Source organism: Juglans regia, chromosome 14 (assembly GCF_001411555.2).
Source record: "Juglans regia cultivar Chandler chromosome 14, Walnut 2.0, whole genome shotgun sequence".
Lineage (NCBI taxonomy): Eukaryota > Viridiplantae > Streptophyta > Magnoliopsida > Fagales > Juglandaceae > Juglans > Juglans regia.
The window spans coordinates 8,347,905-8,367,661 of record NC_049914.1 but is presented as its reverse complement, the minus strand read 5'-3'; the positions used below and the strand labels follow the sequence as shown (position 1 = coordinate 8,367,661).

The following is a 19,757-nucleotide window of genomic DNA, read 5'->3' as shown; positions in this document are numbered from 1 at the left end:
AAGAAATTAATGCCGCGTCTAGGGTTTAACTGAGAGGTTTTTGATTGGAACCGTACAGGCCTCCATTCGTGATCACTTACATTTCTTAGCTTTGAGTACTGATGATCCATCGATCAATATTAGCAGTAAATTTACAGGTTCAGAATTGGGGAATATCAAATAACTGCACGTTTTGTCTCTGTAGTGCAAACAATTCAGCTGGGAACTTGTAATCTATAACTGGCGGAACATTTCACAGAAGCAAACTGTAATACTGATAAACCACGGCCAAATGCAATAAATTAAACTTGGAAAGATCACATATTTGAACGCGGAGGTTTAAAATGACAATAAAAAAATGACAACAATACCATATATAGAGGAAATTAATAAAATTAGCTTTACTGTAGGATGCAAAATAATTACCAAAAAAGTGCTATATATATATATATGTAATATAGCTACGGAAATTCCAGTACTATATATATATATATATATATGTTCAAATTCAGAAGAACTTTTTAGTACCCGTTGGTGTTGAATATGGGTCCTGATGAGGCTCAGGTGCCCCCAGTCTGAGCTCAAGGTCTATCTCCGAACCTGACGACTCACGGCGGGTGGATGGCGATGAAAAACCCTCGTCAGTTTTCCCATGATCAAATTCGCTAGATGACTTTTGATCTTCGTCCGATATTGGTGTTTCGACAAACAGTGGAAGTTGCTGGACGTGATCATCACCAACATGGGTTTCATACCTCGTACCAAAATGATCACCATAATATTGTTGGCTGGGATTAAGCCAAGGCCATTTGATGGCGCTTCTACCGTCTCCAGGCTTGGCTTCCAATGGCCATGAAGAATACCTAGGTATTGGAGAATACGAGGGAGTGACCCTTGGGATGTTCGAAGACGGTTGACTTTCATTCGCGAATCGCTTCAGTTTAGCCTTTTCTTTTCGGTGGATATTCATGTGTCCTCCTAAGGCTTGTGCATTTGAGAAGCCTCTCTTGCAGAAGGTGCAGTCATAGGACCTGGCCTGGCTTGCACCTTGGTCATGAATATCTGAGGTTGCGGCCTGGTCCAGGTTTTCTGGGGTTGATCCGGTTGGATGGTCCGACTCCATTTCCAAGGAGCAATCTGCACACACAGAGAGAGAGAGAGAGAGAGATTGCCAACTGCCAAGTGCCTGGATGGCTGGCACAGTAGTGATGATGGTCGTGGGAGAAATTGTCCACTGGCCGGTGTACTGATGATGATGGTGTCTTGTTGAGGGGTAGAAGGCCTGCTTCTAGATTAATTATGATCTGTAACTTCCTGGATATACGATTTAAATTATACCAAAGGACAAACATTATGGCCTCCAACTTGGCCTTCATATTTTATACATTTATACATACGTGTCTAGTTATATATATCTATATATGTATTAGTCTTTTCATTTAATATATATATATATAATAATTTGAAATTCAAATCAATAAGAATTTTAATATTTTTTTTCAAGTAATACTAGCATGTATGCATATTAATTAGTTGTAAATAAAACAGCCCGTACGTAAAAAATTCGTGTGAATATACAATACTCGTCGAGAAAACAAAAATTAAAATTTCCAAAGGTATTATGATATCGAAACTATAAAGGCCACCAAAGAAGAGGTAAAATATATAGAGTAATGCTATATATAGTCATGGAGTGTGCAAGCGTTATGTAGTTGTTTTGAAAAAAAAGTAGGGTCTACTAGTAAAAAATTAATTTTTTCATATGAGTCCCGTATTTATTTATTTTTTTCAAAGTAATTGCACGACATTTGCGCACTTACTACTGCAACTATTATTTCTCAAATATATATAAAATAATTTAATTGAATACTATCTGAATGCATGCACTTGTTTATTATCCACTAGTCTCATGAGCTTCATGATCAATGCTCCCAAACTAATTTAAGCACCCGAGTTAATAATATTCCCTGCACGTCTAACAACATGATTAATTAACTTGGATTTTGTTTCCAAAATACTCTCTTAATTTGATTTATGGGCATGGAGTAATTTCTTGCTCAAAAAATATATATATATATATATATGGTACATACGCGCGACACAATTAATACAGTATGTGTGTATATGCCTAATTTGTACATGTTATATATATATATATATATTGATGAATAAATATCTACTACACTTTTGTATTTTCTTTTTGTCTTTTTACTTTTGGGTCAATTAATAATTTATAAATACAAACTAAACCCTGATCAACAGGATAGATTATTTCAATATGTTTACCATTAGTTATTTATTAGCAGCCTGTTTTACTTGAGAAAATAATAATCAGATGAGTAAAGCACAACGCATGTTCCAAACTGAAAATTGATGAAATGAGGTGGACATTTGGGTAACATAGGCGCACAATCTTAATTCGATTCTTCTGACTGCTGGACTAGTCTGAGTTGTAGGAGTAGCTTCTAATGAACTTCTGTCCATCAAAGACAAGTTTTAAGTTGTTCAGCCAATGGGGCAGGGATTTAAGCTTGTTAAATTCAAGGCATTTGTCCAGTTGGGATGGAGGCTGGGTACTGTTTTACTCGATCGGTGTTCACAGGGGAAAAACAAAACAATATTGTATTTTCTTATTTTCTTTTTAATAAATTAGTGGGTAAAGGGGGAGAGCAAGACTCAAATTCTCCCTATGATTAAAACCATAAAAAGCATCAATTTTGTCAGTTTCAATTCAGACTTCACAAACATTTCACGATTCACACTTCACAGTTTCATTTTCACAAACACCTTTCATGCATACAGTACTGGTGCCATTTTACAGTGTTCCACTCCACCGTAATCCATTCCATTTTACATTTACAAGCAATCCAACAGGCCAACATTAGGCATTCAATTTGAATCTTGATAAACCTCCAAATATTTTAGTTTTGATTTTGATGCATTGTGGATTGAGAAGATACTTGATATAGTTTGTTGCTGTCTGAAACTTAACTTCATTGGATTACTTATTCTAAAGCCAGTATATCTTAGGCTAACTTCATTGGATGTGGTTTGAATGTCTAGTATATCAGCACACAGTTGATGCCTCGGAAAGAGACGCTTTCAAGGCTTACTGCCCCAAGGATTTAATTAGAAAAACATATTTATTTTGTTAATTCAACATCTGATCTTTCTAAGGAACATCCTAGATCGTGTGATCATGTCTGCCGTCGGTCTAAGACATTATTAAATCCCATATTAGTATATATGTTCGAGTTTCAAGGTTTTCTAGCCTTAGGCACAAATTACTCCTTGAAAAACTTGATGTTCTCTCTGCTCGAGTTTTAATGATATCTTTTTTTACAGGTTATGTTCACTTGAGTTGCTATTGTAGTGTTAAAGAATCTACTGGACCATGGTACTATGAATTATGTGAAGAGTTATTATCATCTAGATCAAGCTATGGATCAGCTCCAACTACCAATCATGTTTGGGAGAAGCACTTTTTTGTTGTGGAATGTGGTTTATGTCGTGGCACTATTGGTGCTTTTAAGAGGTTATATATAAATTAGATTAGTAGTGTGAATGTGTGCTTCTAATTATGTTTCTAGTGTATTTTGCTTTCATCTTCTGTATTGGACTGATAAAAAACAAATCTTCTATATATATTTGACTGCATGGGGCTCTTTCCAAGTGAGATCATTGATAGTACTTAACCAATCATGATTTCTTTTTCTGCAGTGTAACTAATACGTTCACATTCTAAAGCTAAATGCCTAATGAACACAGATCCTACAAAACCATTCACATGTCATTCTAGAGATTTCGCTTGGTGCTTAATTGTTGTCAAGTGCATTTGGTTTTTTTACTTACAAGTTTTCCCTTTTGCTCCTTTACTCATTCAGTGCATTTTTTTTTTTCCATGATTTAGTACTTGTGCTTTTTTTTTTCCCTTTCTTTTCAAACTATTTAGAAATTGTTGTTTGTATTCCAATATATATATATATTTTTTTGTAATCTATTGTTCACATTCTTTATGTATTTTAGTTATAAGGCTGGGAGCCTATGATACCATTTTGCTAGTATTTTTTTTTTTTAATTTCGTAAAAGACTATTTCTGATGAGAACAAATTGCCGGAAATATTTTTTTCATGCAGGAAACATATATTTCCTGCCATATTTATTGTCTGAAATAGGCATTTTTGGCAACATCATTCGCCACAAAAAACTTTTCTCACGATCAAGCTCCACTCGTGTGTGACATATTCCCACGAAAACTTTATATTTCCAACGACCATCATATGCCAGAAATAATAGTATTTGGGATAACAATTAAATTTGCAGTTACTGGAAGCCTCCATTGCCAATTATTTTTAAGGAGTCTCCTACGAGTCGAAATGGAGGGAAATTGTCATTTCTGGCAATAATACTGACTATTTCGGAGAAAAATTCTCACGGGAAAAATGCCTTTTTGCTATAATTGGGTTTGATTCTCAATCAAAAGTATTGGGATTTATTGAATTGTTATTCATTAATTTAAGATTGGATGAAGATCTTTAAGAGCAGTTTATTCCATCTTTTAGATATGGGCGAAGCTAGAATTACGAGCCACTATTTATTCTAAGAGAAATGCATGGTCTAAACATGACAAAAGTATCCCTCCTTTATCTTTTGTTTGATATTTGGAGGTCTAGGTGATCTCCAACCCCTAGTTACACCTGTGGCCTACTAGTAGGATTGGCAATATTTGATGAATAATGATAGGGTTACTACCCTACTACTACGTACCTATCTACTACTATTTTGTATTTGATTTTTTTTTAATTTTTTATTTTACTTAATGATTAAGTAAATATTAGTAAAGTTATATATATATATTTTAATTTTTTCTTAGTGATTAAAGATGTTAAAAAAATACTTAAAAATGATAAAAAAAATTAAAAAAAAAAACTTGAAATGCACTTGGGTAGTAGATAGATAGTAATAGGGTAGTAACCCTATTAATATTATCGAGTTCCCGTCAAAATGGGTGAATTTGATTAGACACGATTAATAAACATATCACGTGTGTCAACTTGCAAAAGTACATCCATGCCAAATTTATTGGTTTGATATGTACTAATTAGGTTTATGTTTATTTATTAGAGTTATGGATACTGATTATCAAATTTATTTTGTCATGATATAATTGTGAATATGTGTAACTCATATAGCTTATGAATTATGATTGTAAAATATATTTTCACAAGTGCTTATGCTTAGAACAATATGAAAGCTCAAAATGGGCATGGTCGCAAGTACTTAACTCAGCATGATTTTTTTTATTAAATTGGTTACTTGAGTCTAGTCATGAGGCCATCCGTAATTATTTAATTAGGTTTTGTCATGGTTCAATGATCTGGTCTATTTAATTAAACAAGTCGTGTGCAGATTAACCTATGCATGTTGCCAAACATCCATGACACTTATATGAAAACAAATGTGCCACCTGATCTACTTGTTGGGATTAATATATATTGACCATTATAATCTCAATTTTTATAACATAGATTATGAATTAAGTAAAGAAAAGTTACAAATCTTGCAATATCGCATTGGTAAATAATACTGAAATGGGAAAGTATATATGAATTATTCTTTTGAAAATTAATTATTAGGATTTAAATACGTAGCTCTACAAAATTGCTCATGTACATGATATCCAATAGATCATGTAAATTACAATACGATTCAGTACCATTCATATGAAAATGGTCGGAAGCATTAATTACTTGTAAAATATTTTAAATGAATGGAAAATACATGATATTCCATGTTTGGGTTCATCTGCGACAATTCCTAGCATTTATACGAGGAGAGCATGCATGGATAGCTTTACTCATGTATTAATATCTTAAAATGATGATGACATCAATTTGATCGAAAATGACAAATAGAATTAAGGCATCTCTTTGATAGGGATATATTGCAGTTAGAGATAATCATATATGAATGGAGGAGTCTTGCCAGGGGAACGGACAAAAAGAAGGGAGAAGAGCACATACACACATAAATTGATGAACGCTATATTAATGAAGAGTACAATTTATGAGTGTGTCCCTACTCTTCTCGATCCCTCTTTAATTTGCAATGAACTGATTTACATTTACCTTAATCTCTAACCCTTGTGGCTGCAATATGCCTATCTTATTGCTATCTTTAATCGTAACATTAATGCATAAAAATATGAAAAAAGAACTTTGTCAATGACAAAATCAAGTGATCAGATCCTCAACCCAAACCCTTGATTTGGTTCAGCTGTTCCCTCTGATACCAAAACATAAAGTCAACTCGTAGAAACAACCCGACAACTCTCAGTTTCAGCCGAACTAGCTAGTGGTATCAACTTCCTCTTTGAATACACAAGAACAATCCAATCACAAAATTACAGACACCTAACCAAGAATGGATTGAAAAAATAGGAAAGAGAAAATCTTCAAACCGGATGTGGTGTCTTTGAGAGTTTTACACCAGCCTTAAGTGAAAATTCTATTATACTTATTGTACACCCACATGCAAATTATAAAGGAGTTCTTCCACGGGTCGTCAACTTGGGGGACCCTTGCGCACCCCTGTGCTGACATGGCCCTTAAAATAATAATAATAATAATAAACAATAGAATTGAGTAAAAGAAACTGAAGGGAAAAGAACGAAGATTCACAAAGAAGCTTTATTTTGATTTCCCGCTCAGTACGAACCATTGGCCCTTCTTCGTTCGCAAGTCTCCTCTCTGAACGTCTCTCATTTCGTAGGAAAAGAATCACGAAGAAGCTTCAACTTACTTTCTCACTCACGAACCAGTGCATCATTTCTTAGAACCGAAAAATCCTTGGTTTCCCCCATTGCCAATCCCCGCCAGTCCTTGCCGAACGTCCGTAGTCAAATGTGGTTGATTTTAAGCTTTATATTTTTCAGTCTTCAATTCTATTCTAACTTATGTGCTTCTTGTGCATATATGATTATTGTTAAGATTGATGTTTTTTACTACTAAGTACTGGAACTTTTGAGTTCCCCTGATTCTTTTATTTTGGATGCTAAAATATTTTCCCAAAAAATAATGTATATATATAAACCTGCTCATTTGATATTTGTCATTTTCAAGTTTGTATGCAAAATATAAGATGTGTAGTTGAATGAATGATTTATGTACTTTTATTCAATAAAGGCTTTGATTGTTCAAGTAAAAGCTTTGAACTTTCTATACTTGTTTCAATAGCGTGGCCATATTTCATACTTGCCACAAGGGAACATTTTTTATACTTTTGTTCAAGTAAAAGCTTTGATTGGGACCCTATCTGGGTTGATGAATTTTATTGAAATATAAGCCCGGTAATTAATTTGTTCATGCAATATTCAGGATATAGCAACATTACATTGCTGATTAATTGATTTAAATTTATGCACTTGTATCTTGTCTTGGTCAACAATTCAGTATGGCTACCATTTATTTGTATGCTCTATTTTCTTGTATCATGTTTATATATTACTAATAATATATATATATATGTGTGTGTGTGTGTGTGTGTGTGTGTTTATAAATTTCTATGTATTTGTATATAAAATTACGTTGATATAAATGACATTTGAAATATGGTGAATCTAGAAAAATTTTATTTTATATACTGATAACATAATTTTTGAAATAGAATTTAGATGGAGAAAGGGAAAGAGCACGGATCTCCGTTAACACCTCCTACCACAGATCCACCAACAAATTCATCAATCCAGGTATACGTAACCATGCTTAAAATTCAGTATAACTGTTTCATTTAATATTTACATTTATTATGTAAGTTTTGGTTCACTCGTCAACTAATGGTTGGTTTATATGTTAAGTGATAGCAAGACCCTTTTGGCCACAATTCTCAATACCTCATACCACAAGTTCAGCAACACAGGTATTCTGTTATATTATTTTTGAATTATTTATCCGTTCTATTAATATATTTATCTTAAGTCTTCAACACATTATCATTATTCCTTTATGTGTTAGTTGATACCAAGACCACGATATTCGGATTTACTAGCACCTCTTACCATTGATCCATCAACCAATACAACATCGCAGGTATTTTGAATATTAATTTTTAACTATTAATGACTATATTTATTTTTGATCTTCCGCACATTATCAGTATTGTTTTATGTGTTAGGTGATACCGACACTATTTTATCTGGACTTCTAAAACTATATGCATGATTTGCATGCACAAAGGCCATATGCGTGGTTGCCACCATTTGTTCATCGTCCAAATTCCAATCCAACGAAGCTGACTAGTCAGGTGATGGATTCATTCTTTTAGGAATATGCTTATTTCTCACCGTGCTTATATTGATTTACACATGATATTTTATTTTGTAAACTACAGTAAAATCTTGTGTCTCCATTTCACTCTTCAACTACTTATCTGGTTGGTATAAACTCTGCAACCTCAAGCCACGTCGAAGAAATTCAGGACCACACACTTAACTCTGGGGAGGCCGAGACTTTGTTGCCCTCTGTGCGTAATATTGTTGAATTCAAAGATGACGAGACATTTGAGACACAAAATATAGTGCAGACTAATAGTGGTGATAGTATTGAGGAGCCCAAGTTGGGGATGGTGTTTAGATCTGAAGAAGAGTTAGTTTCTTATTATAAGAAATATGGGAAACAATGTGGTTTCGTGGTAACGACGCAAAGGAGTAAGAGGGATGAGCATGAGAGTCTGAGATTTGTCACGTTGGGTTGTGCTCGTGGTGGGAAGGCACGAAACTAGACCTCAAATGTTGCGAGGCCACGTCCAACGTCAAAAACAGAGTGTAAGGCGAAGATAAATGCTACATGCTACACTGGTTGATGGGATGTTGAAAGTATTAACGGTTCACAATACACACAACCACGACTTGTCCCCACAAAAATCAAGGTTTTTTCGCTGCAATAGAGAAGTGAGCGAGTTAGTAAAGAGAGTGTTAGATATAAATGATCAGGCTGTCATACGAATGAAAAAGAGTTTTGCCGTTCTTGTGCAAGAAGCTAGTGGGTTCGAGAACTTGCCGTTCTTAGAAAAAGACTGTCGTAATTATATCGATAAGGCACGTTACCTTCAACTTGGGAAATGTGGCGCTGGAACCCTTTGTGAGTATTTTGAGAGGATGCAATACAAGAATGATGGATTTTTTGCAATGATAGATTTTGATGATGACGTTAGATTGAGGAATGTATTTAGGGCAGATGCACGAAGTAAGGTAGCCTACCAATATTTTAGTGCTGTCGTCACATTTGACACCACATATTTGACAAATAGGTATGGAATGCCATTTGCACCATTTGTGGGTGTAAACCACCATGGTTACTTTTGGGAGCAAGATTGATCTTTAGTAAGGATTCATAAACGTTTACATGGTTGTTCCAAACTTGATTGAACTGTATGGAAGGTAAAGCTCCGAATGCGATCATCACAGATCAAGATAGAGTAATGAAAAATGCCATTGCTATCGTCTTTCCAAATATCCGACATAGATTCTGTCTTTGGCACATACTGAAGAAAGTACCTGAGAAGCTTGGTTCATATAGTGCATATAAAACCGGGTTAAAAAGTCAGCTACTAAAGTGTGTATATGATTCTCAAACAATTGAAGAATTTGAGAAATGTTGAGAAGTGTTAATTACGACATACAATTTGTAGGAGAATGCCTGGTTGTAGAGTTTATACATGGAGCGTACGTACTGGGCACTAGTATTCCTGAAAGATGTGTTCTGGGCTGGAATGAGTACAACTCAACGAAGTGAGAGCATGAATGCTTTCTTTGATGAGTATATTCATACTAGGACAAATTTAAAAGAATTTACTGATCAATATGATGCTGTGTTAAGGAAGAAGATTGAGAATGAAAATGAGGCGGACTGCTACTCATTTAATGTCACAATACTCGTGGTGTCAGTCAATCCACTTGGGAAGATATTTCAGAAGTTGTACACGAACTCTAAATTTCGAGAAGTTCAACGTGAGATAATGGGGATGCTCGGTTGTCTGCCAATTCTACACCAAAAGGATGTTGTAGTTGCAATATATCATGTAGAGACGAAGTTCCTGTTGATGGTTTCATCAAGTCAATTACCCATCGTGTGTCATTTAATGAGACTGCGTGTGAAGCCTAGTGTTCCTACGGATTGTTTGAGATGAGAGGGATCCTGCGTACACATGTATTAGCCGTTTTCAAAATTAACCGTGTCCGTTCTGTGCCAGAGAAGTACATATCGGATCGATGGAGGAAGGATATAAAAATGAGATACATTGTTATGAAAAGTAATTATGACGTAGCTGATGCGAGGCCAGAAGTCAGCAGATATGCATGTATAATCAAGATGTGTTACGGCATGATAACAAATGCAGCGTCATGTGATGATCATGCTGATAATATGATTGCCAAGTTAACTGCAATGAACGAGGTATACCGCACCAACATGTCATTGCAACAAATCGGTTCCGACGTTGTAGTTATAGGTGTCGATGCAAATACAGTTTGGAGTTCAAAGAAGATACTCAACCCCCATGTTGTGAGAGGTAAAGGCAGGCCACCATCTCTCTGGAAAAAATCAATGACTGAGAGAGTGTGCAAACCCACGTTGAAGAAAGTTGCTCAGAAGGGAAAACGTAAACAGGTAAACTCAGTGTAACTTTGCAGTCCATGTGTGTTAGCCATTTATCTTGTGTGATTATTTGAAGAGATGTAATATGGTATTTCTCCCATTTCGTATCCACATGGAAGAGATAGCGAAGTTGTTGACACTTGTAGGAATTTATTTGACCAAATAGTTTTTGGGAATGAAGAGAGTGCTCCCTTTCAGGTTACATACCTACTACTGCCTTTAAAGTATATTGTGTTATTATATTTGTTCAAATTATATGATTTTAAAATAAATAAAAACTTTCTTGTCTTGTTGAATTCTGAGATGGTGGATTCTAATTTTTTTTTATCTATTGTTAGCCGCCCCAAAACACTGTCGAAGTGTTGGAGTCTAGTGGAACCCAGTTTGGCATTGCAATGATTGAGACTCAAGAAAGTGTACTTAATCTTTGTTTATTTCGTCCATTTCTCTAAAGTGATTGAATTTGTTATATTATGTTCATTTTTAACTGTTTATATTACGTTCACAGATGCAACTTTAGATGGAACCCAACTACAGTGATTGGGACTCAATTTAGTTGGAAAAAATCTGGTTGATGAGTAGAAGTTGCGATGCTGACATTTTTGTGAAGTTTTTTGTAAAGTGGTTGTTATATTATGTTCAATGTAGATAACTTGTGTAATATGAGCTCCAGACTTGTTGTATTGTGTTCAATGTATATACTTCAACAGCCACTTTTCACAATTTGATTAATGGGAAATGTATTTTGGAACAATCCTTGTTAGTGCACGAGATTTTTGTTGCTTGTTAAATGAGTAAAAGAAACTGGTATGTTCCCAACAACAAACATCCATTACAAAGAGTACGTCCCTTACATATTAATATGATAAATAGAGACCACTTCCATTAAAAAGACTATGTCTATTACTATGACCGTATCAAGTACAACAAAATTAATATAGGTTTGGTAACATTACTGCCATCAGGTTTGGTAACAACTTTAAATTGGGCTGCATTTTGTTCTTTCAATGCAAACCCAACTCTCTCCCCTTGTTGTACCCTTTTGCAACCTGTCAACAAGAATGACAAGAAATAGAACTATCATCTGTTTATTAGAAAAATATTGATGGTAAATTGGAAATTGGAAGCAAATCAACTCAAAAAAGAAATCATGACATCAAACTAAACTATTGTGGTCCCAAGTTGTACATATTGACCAAGATCTCTAACAAGGATAAGCAAGTTGTGTCCTCCTAAAAAGTGCAAGATACCATGGGGATCAAGGAAGCCAACGAGGGCAAAAGCATTTCAACAGTTAAAAGAATGAAGGATTATAATTTATCACAACAATGCTCTAGCTGAATTATTTTTTAATCTTTCTTTTCCATTGTGAATATTCTTTATTTTAGAAATTGAGGTGGCTAGAATGAAATGTTTTCCCTTCCTTTTCGTTTATTGGAAATTGCACCTTTCTCATTCACCTAAAATGTTGGTACTCCTTTTTGAAGCATCATGGTTTGTTCTGGAATATATAGACCTTATACATGATGTTCGGCAGTGCCAAATTTGCTCACAAGTCAATTCTTCCCAGTGCATGAGCTTAAGTTGGCTTCATATGAAGCACAACATGAGCATTCAAATAATTTATATTTTAGATATATAAGAGACTTGTTAATAAAAACCCAAAATATGAAAGAAGTACAAATTCAAACCTGAAATAAGCAGGGCCATGAAAGGAAATTGTAGATTTCTTTCGATTAACCTAGAAAAGATAAGACCAATTCAGATCCTCACAACAATGCAGCATGAAACTGAGTTCCTTTTTTAAATATTTAGTATGACATGGACAAAAGTATCAGCATCTGGCATGCAAGAGATTCGTACTATAAGGAAAAGATGTTATGCAAGTATCAACACCTTATCAATTACTTGCAAGTGTACTTCTTTTATCGTTTTAGGAGCAACACCTCCATATCGAGCAAGCATATCTGCCTTGATGTAATTAAGACTTAAAATTAGGTAATGACACTGACAATACACAACTTGGGTCATATTCGAAAAACCAATAATCTGTTATTCCAAGCAAGGTTGAGAAAATCTCATATAACAATAAATTTAGAGAGAATTTTGGGCCTTGGCCATTCCAAGAAATAGATAAAAAAAAATAACAAAATACTTGAAGATGCTACTAGCACAATTGATTCGGCAAAACAAAAATATAAACCCAATTCTACAATGAACAAATAAAATTCTTATGTAATTAAATCCGATAAAGATGAAACGCTATACCTGGGAAGACACTAATTGGCTGAGAATCTCGCCACTGCTCCTCACCTAAAACACCTGAAAAAACCCACAAAAACCAACCACAACCCATTGTAAATACACCACAAAGTCCAAAATAGTCAAATACCCATTACAAAGCCTGAGCCATAATAAAAGAAGCAAAATTTGGGTTACTTACAATGGCGGTGGCGGCGTCGTCGCAGCTGGTTTCAATGCCAAGAATGAGTAAATCGTCGTCTGGTCTTTGGATTTTGGGGTGGGGTTTAAGGGAGTTTTGGGAGTCGAAAGATGGGCTGAGAAGGAGTTAGACGAGAAACCAAGAGGTGCCCATTGGGGTCTAGGTTGTTGCCTACAACTGGGTTTTAGCCTTTTAGGGCTCTGAGGTGCCCATTGGGGTCTGGGTTGAAACTGCCATTTCCCGCACAGAGACATTGAGAGAGAGAGAGATTTTTGTGGAGTGCACATGTTCATCTCCCGCTCGCAATGATCCGCACCGTTTCACTTAATCTGTTGGCATGACAGGTAAGGGGTGTGTAATGGGAATGCACAAAACCAACTATCTTTAGATTTTTCCATTATAAAGTCCATTTTCCTTTCCTCTTTCTCTCATCCAATTGCCACTCGATGAAAAGGACGATGAGTATGACCGAGATTACCTTCGATCTCACAAACTGACGTTATTTCATATGATTCATTGCTAAAATAGCTTTACAATTCAACGAACCACATGAAACCACTTCAATTTGTGGGATTACTTTTACGTAGTCTATTTGTGACTAAAGTATTTCTCTTTAAATATTTATCATTATATGTACGTAATCACATAAAATGAAATATTATCACATATGACTGAAGATAATATATAAAATCTGTAACAAAAATTAAACAAAACTGAAGATAATTAAACAACCTTTTCTCGTAATAATGCTAAACTACGATTTCTTAGAAGATCAATTAACTATTATGAGACAAAATAAAAAATAAAAAATTACTTTTGATAGTATTGATCTCGAGCAGATGATCTAAATAAAATAAAGGTCAAAACCATTGGCATTAATAATTTGTCGCATTAATTTGTCGTACATAATAATGTTTGTCTCTATACATATTTGGCCAGTAGTAGCAAAGAAGCCAAGGAAGTCCTGCAACTCCTAGGAATCATTTGACAAAGAGGATTGATGTCTAGCTTGCTCATCTATAAAACGTCCGAGAATGCCAACGCGGCGCCAATATCTTGCTCTCTACGTCTGCCATTTGGAAGCTCAAGAGCCACTGTTAACACTTCATCCAGTTGTATATATATATATATATATATATAGCTAGCTAGCTTAATTATGTCGTAAACTAAAGAATTATATTATATTATATATGTTTATGTATACATACATACATACATACATATATATATTTAGACACATAGATTATATATAGTGAGAAAATGTCTCAAAACGTGTGGACTGCCAAGCTAGTGGGCTTATGGAAGGATTAATAGAATTTTCTACATGAACTTAAAAAGATAGACACAACATGTGGACTCTATTACATTAATTAAATATTGCTGTATTGTGGTAATATGAGTCAATTTCATTCTTTTAACTAATGAGTAAGAATTTTGCAGTATTAAATATCTATTATCCATGCTAGCATTTAAATGCCGTTGAATCCGCATGTTCATATATGTGTCTCTTTTTTTTTTTTAATTGTAGAATGTATTTAAAATAAAAGATTATAAAAAATCTCGAAAAAGTATGTCACGTTGTTCAATGATTTACCTATAACTTAATCAGGTAAATCCATATTTGGGAATAAAAACCGTAACATTTTGAAAATGATATATTTTTCATCTGATAAAAGTAAGTACTAGACTTTTGTCACGTAGCAGCGCCATTTATATATATAAATATATATATATATATATATATATATACACACACGCTACACTCTAAATATGCACATCAGTGCAAATGATTTTTTCTTTTTCTTTTTCTTTTTCTTTTAAATATATTTTAAACATATTTAATCATTAAGAAAAAAAATGAAAATTTATTAATAATTACTTCCTTAATTATTAAAAAAAAATTTAATATATGAGTTGACATATTTTGAATCATACTAACACGTACACACACACACACATATATAAATATATATATTTATATATCTTGTTAGGTTGCATTTAGCAGTCCAATTATCTTATCTTGGGTGGCCATTTTCTCTGTGGGTCAAGCCTGAAGTAAGTACTAAATGCGAGGGCGCTGCCGATGCTGGATCTGTATTGAAATGATTTCTAGGCTCTAGCGTTCATTTCCTAACTCATTATTAGGCCTGGGTACCCTCCTGGGCTAGCTCTCACCTCTTAATTACTGCATGTTTAGATACCCAAAGTTTTTCGTTTGGATGGAAAATATATATTTGAAGACAAAATTTAATTTATAAGATTTTGTGAAATTAAGTTGTATGGAGAATTAATTAAGAATGTGTTTCGATAGATAAAATATGTGAGAGATTTTTTACTTTATAAATTTCTTTATGTTTTATAAAAAAAACATTTAAGGAAGTAAAAATGATTTTGGTCATGATTAGATCTAGTTTTGTATGTAGTATGTTTGAAAGTAAAACGGAACATCTTAAATGATTGAAAATATGTAACAATATTTGAGATGTTTTAGGGAAAGATGAAGATGGATTGAGTCTTCCAAGCAGTAGAATTAACTATGGAATCCCGAACAACCTAATTTTATCATTAATTTTTTTTTTGAAACTATTTAAATACTTTTTACAACTCCTAACACAATTCTAAACAACTGTTAATCAGGAGTTTGATCTTGTGAAGGATGGCCATGTAGTACTTGTTGGCCAACTAGATAGCATTTAAATGCAAGTGATCAAGAATAGTCATTTCCGATGGCTAAAAGGGAACAATTAGCAGCAATGGCGGTCGGGGAGTGCTCTTGTTACTTGTAGAACAAGTGGAATCGAATCTCAGACACACACATAAACTAATTATACGCATCATGGATATATGGGTGTGGTGTGCCTTTCATAATTATAGGCATACAAATGCTTAATTGGCTTATAGCAGTACTGGAATGGAGTTTTTGTACCTAGCTGGGCCAGGCTCAATCCACTCTCCCAAAGCCCTCAACTCGTGACCCAGCGGACTAGGGAATGACATGAATAAAGCCCAAGTCGGCCCACGGGGGAAGAGACAGGCAGTCCTCCCTCAAGCCTAGCATGTTAATGACGGAAAGATCGGTTGGGATCCTGTCTTCTACAGGATCGGCCACATTAAATGCAATGTTGGATGACCATCATCGAAGTTGGGTCCCAATTGCTGACAGGAACGGCTGCATTGAATACGACACCATGTCATCCAGAACAGAGGATGATCATTGCAGCAACAAGAAGATCTGGGACCCCTCAAGAAACTTAGTATAAATAGGAAAAAGCTGGCAAGAGAAGGAGGTTGACCACTCTCTAAACTCCCTAATCTCCTTTAGGCATGTGTAAAAAAGGGCTTGGCCTAATCAAACCGAAAGACCTGACATGGGCCCACCTGACTAAAATCGGGTTCAACGAGTCAAACCCATAATGGGTTCATTTAATCATCTATCAGTCGAAAAAGATCACCCGAAAAGAAATTTCTATTTTTTCTTCTCTGTAAGGTGTTCCTAGCTTATCTCTGAACTTCTTTACTGTTTACTGTTCTTCTCTCTTGATCTTCATGAAATTGCTATTCTTTGAGGGAAACTAGTTGGTGCTACTTGGTTATTTGCATGCAGCCTGCCTGAAGATGCATCATCATCACAACAATGATGGGTTTTTTAATGTAGTGACTGTTGATGTTCATGCTTCGTTGAAAGGGGTTTTAAAACTAGAGGATAATTAATGGGTCTACTCGTCTGAAAGCTGGCCATTTTTTCTCATTTTGCATGTTCAATCTTCCACAATTTCCTCTTCTTTCAAAGGTTTGAATAATCGTTCCCTTAGAAAATCTTTCGAGTTGTTTTGACAATTCAAAATGCTAGCTACGAAGCATTTTGATCTTGTCCATGCTTATAAAGCATTTCTAGTTGTCCACGCTTAAGAAAATCTTGCTGGTTTTTGTTGGTGGCCTCCCAATTTTTTGATACAATCAGTTGTGGTATTTTAAGCTTTTTATTTTTTAATTTGATCTTGTCCTTCAAGTTCTTTTTTTTTTTTTTAAAACCAACCTTGAACTTCTTTTTCGTAATTGCTTCCCAATTAGTTTCATTTCTTTTGCTTCAATCTCGTAGAGTATGAAGGCCAGATTTGGAAGAATAGGTAAATGTCCCTCTGCCGATGAAGAAGAAAGTAGGGAGTTTTTCATTTTTTTTTTAAAGATTAGTCGGGTCATACGGGTTCGACCCGATTGTATTTTGAAGGGCTTGGCCGGGTCGGTTTGATGCCTTAAATGGAGATTCTCGGGTCGAGCACAAACCCGATATTTTGAGCTCGAGTTGCAAGCCTAATCTCCTTAATCCATTTTCTTCAGGATCCTTGTAGAAAACATATTTTGACTTTGGCATCGAAAGTGTCATAGATGCACCCAACCGCCTTATATTCCTCCTTTGCAGGCTCCCGGAATGCCTTCATAGCTAGAGCTTACAAAACACACCTTAACAATTAGCGCCGTCTGTGGGATCCCAAAACCATTTTGGGCCAGCAACATCAGCGTGCCCTTTTTATGCCAGCCATGATGCACTCTTGTGCGACCCTCGAGCAGGAGTCTACCTCAGGGAGTATGGAAGGGAGAGTCGCGAAATGGAGGAACTCGTAAAGAAATTGACTACAGATGCAAAAGCCTTCTGGTGGGAGAACGAGACGCTGAAGTAGAGGAATGTTGATCTTGAGGGAGGCACCGGACCAAGTCAGATCGAGCGAATAGAGGGGGAGTTGCAAAATACTAGCAGAATGCCACTTGAAGACGAATAGCGCAAAAGTATGGGCGACGAGTTAAGCAAACTTATGGGCAAGTACAAGGAAATGGCAAAGAGAACAGGAGGATCATCCTTTGTGGACCAACTGGTCAGCAGCATGAACCTACCATACAGCATCAAAGTGATGGTTGTCCCACTTCCGCCCAAGTTTAGAACTCCCCAAATAGAGATGTACAACTGGTCGAAAGACCCCACTGAACATCTAGAGACGTTCAAGATCCGCATGATGCTACATGGTTTCCTTGGGGAGATCGCATGCCAGGTTCCCTCTAACGTTGAATGGCTTCGCCCGAACATGGTTCGAAGCCCTCTGTCTAGGTATCATTCACAACTTTGAGGAGTTAGGATGGCAGTTCTTGACACTATTCATGGCCAGTCGTAAGAAGAGACGACCAACCCCTTACCTCCTCACTGTAAAGTAGAGCAGAGAGGAAAGTTTAAAGGCGTACTTATACCACTTCAATAAAGAGCAGATGACCACGAACAATCAGGATGAAAAGATCACCTTAGTGGCACTCTTAGAAGGCATCTGGCCCCTAAGCCCTTTCATGGCAGAGATAGCATGGAAGACCTTGGCAACCCTACTGGATCTCATGCATTGAGTGAACTAATTCATCAATGTGGAAGACATCCTTAAGGCCTTGACTACCCCGTGATACACTGGTGGTGAACAGGTAGCGAAAGGGTCCAAGCGGAGCATCGGCAAAGGACCCACAAGAAGGAAACCAAAACAACGAAGGATGCGGGGAAAAGGACACCATTGGAGGGCGGCAATTGCAACTAGAGAGCTTGCTGGTATTGCACCTACCACAAGGAGGAGGGCCATAGGATCGAAGATTGCCAACTTCTGAGGTGGAAGATCATGTCGGAGATCCGAGACAATGTTTGAGAAAAGGTTCGAGGAGAGATGTTTGGGTACTTGGGCACCTGCCTCCAGTCACCCATCGGGCGAGCAGGCAGGGACATGAACGAGCCGAGACGGGGAGGTCTTCAAAGTTAAAGCCTGAGGAGGGGAAATGGGAGGAGAAGGGATGGAAGCCCGTTGGAATAGAACCAAAACAACGTTCTGCTAGGGGAAATCCATACTATAGCCGATGGGCTCGCTAGCAGAGGCACATTCGCATTCGGTAGGAAGGCTTTTGCTCGAAGGGAGAGATACAGGGGAATCTTCAACATCAAGAGACCGCCCAAGCATGCCCGAACCCAAAAAACCCTGGCAGTTTCCTTCAAGTGAGGGAGTGATTTACCCACACGATGATGCCTTGGTGATGACGATGTTGGTAGCTAGCTACACAACTAGAAGGATACTAGTGGACAACGACAGTTCGATCGAAATCCTCTTTTGAAAGGCATTTGCCAAGATGAGAATCAGTCAGGACAAACTGTGACCATCTCCCACGCCGTTGAGGGGATTTTCTAGCAAGACTCTAGAACTGTTGGGATCCATAATGCTATCCATTTCCGTCGAGACAAGAAGACACATGGAAACCAGCATGGCGAACTTTCTCATGGTCAAGGCCCACTCCTTGTACAACGCCATCATTGGGCAGCCAACATTGAATAATTTAAAATTGGTGACCTCAACGTACCACTTCAAGATGAAGTTTCCAATAGATGAAGGCAAAGGAGTGGTATGCAGTGAGTAGGTGGTGGTAAGGGAATGCTATGTGCAGGAGTTACGAGGTAAGGAGCATAGCGAGCCCAAGCCGGAGTAGCAGACAGACGGAATGCCAACTCCTTCCCGCCCAAAACCCCCAATGGCCAGCCAAGCCAAAGCCCGACAAACCAACAGTCTGAAACGCTTCAGAACATCGAGAGTTTCCCTTTTTTTTTTTTTGTACTCAATGTCTCACCTTGTAAAGAGCCAGTGATAAAATTAATAAGAAATGAGGTTTGTGTG

At 36.3% G+C, this 19,757-nt stretch overlaps 2 protein-coding genes across 2 annotated transcripts; one reads left to right on the top strand and one right to left on the bottom strand.

Moving 5' to 3' along the window:
* Positions 1–487: 487 nt before the first annotated feature.
* LOC109020297 (transcriptional regulator TAC1-like) lies at positions 488–1,102 on the bottom strand. The gene has a single exon (XM_019002730.2). It carries the CDS (start codon positions 1,100–1,102, stop codon positions 488–490), a length of 615 nt encoding a protein of 204 aa, XP_018858275.2.
* Positions 1,103–8,980: 7,878 nt separating this feature from the next.
* LOC109014916 lies at positions 8,981–11,151 on the top strand. The gene is made up of 5 exons (XM_018997400.1): positions 8,981–9,285; positions 9,810–10,153; positions 10,303–10,643; positions 10,970–11,047; positions 11,140–11,151. The coding sequence occupies exons 1-5, from the start codon at positions 8,981–8,983 to the stop codon at positions 11,149–11,151; spliced, it is 1,080 nt and encodes a 359-aa protein (XP_018852945.1).
* The last annotated feature ends 8,606 nt before the right edge of the window (positions 11,152–19,757 follow it).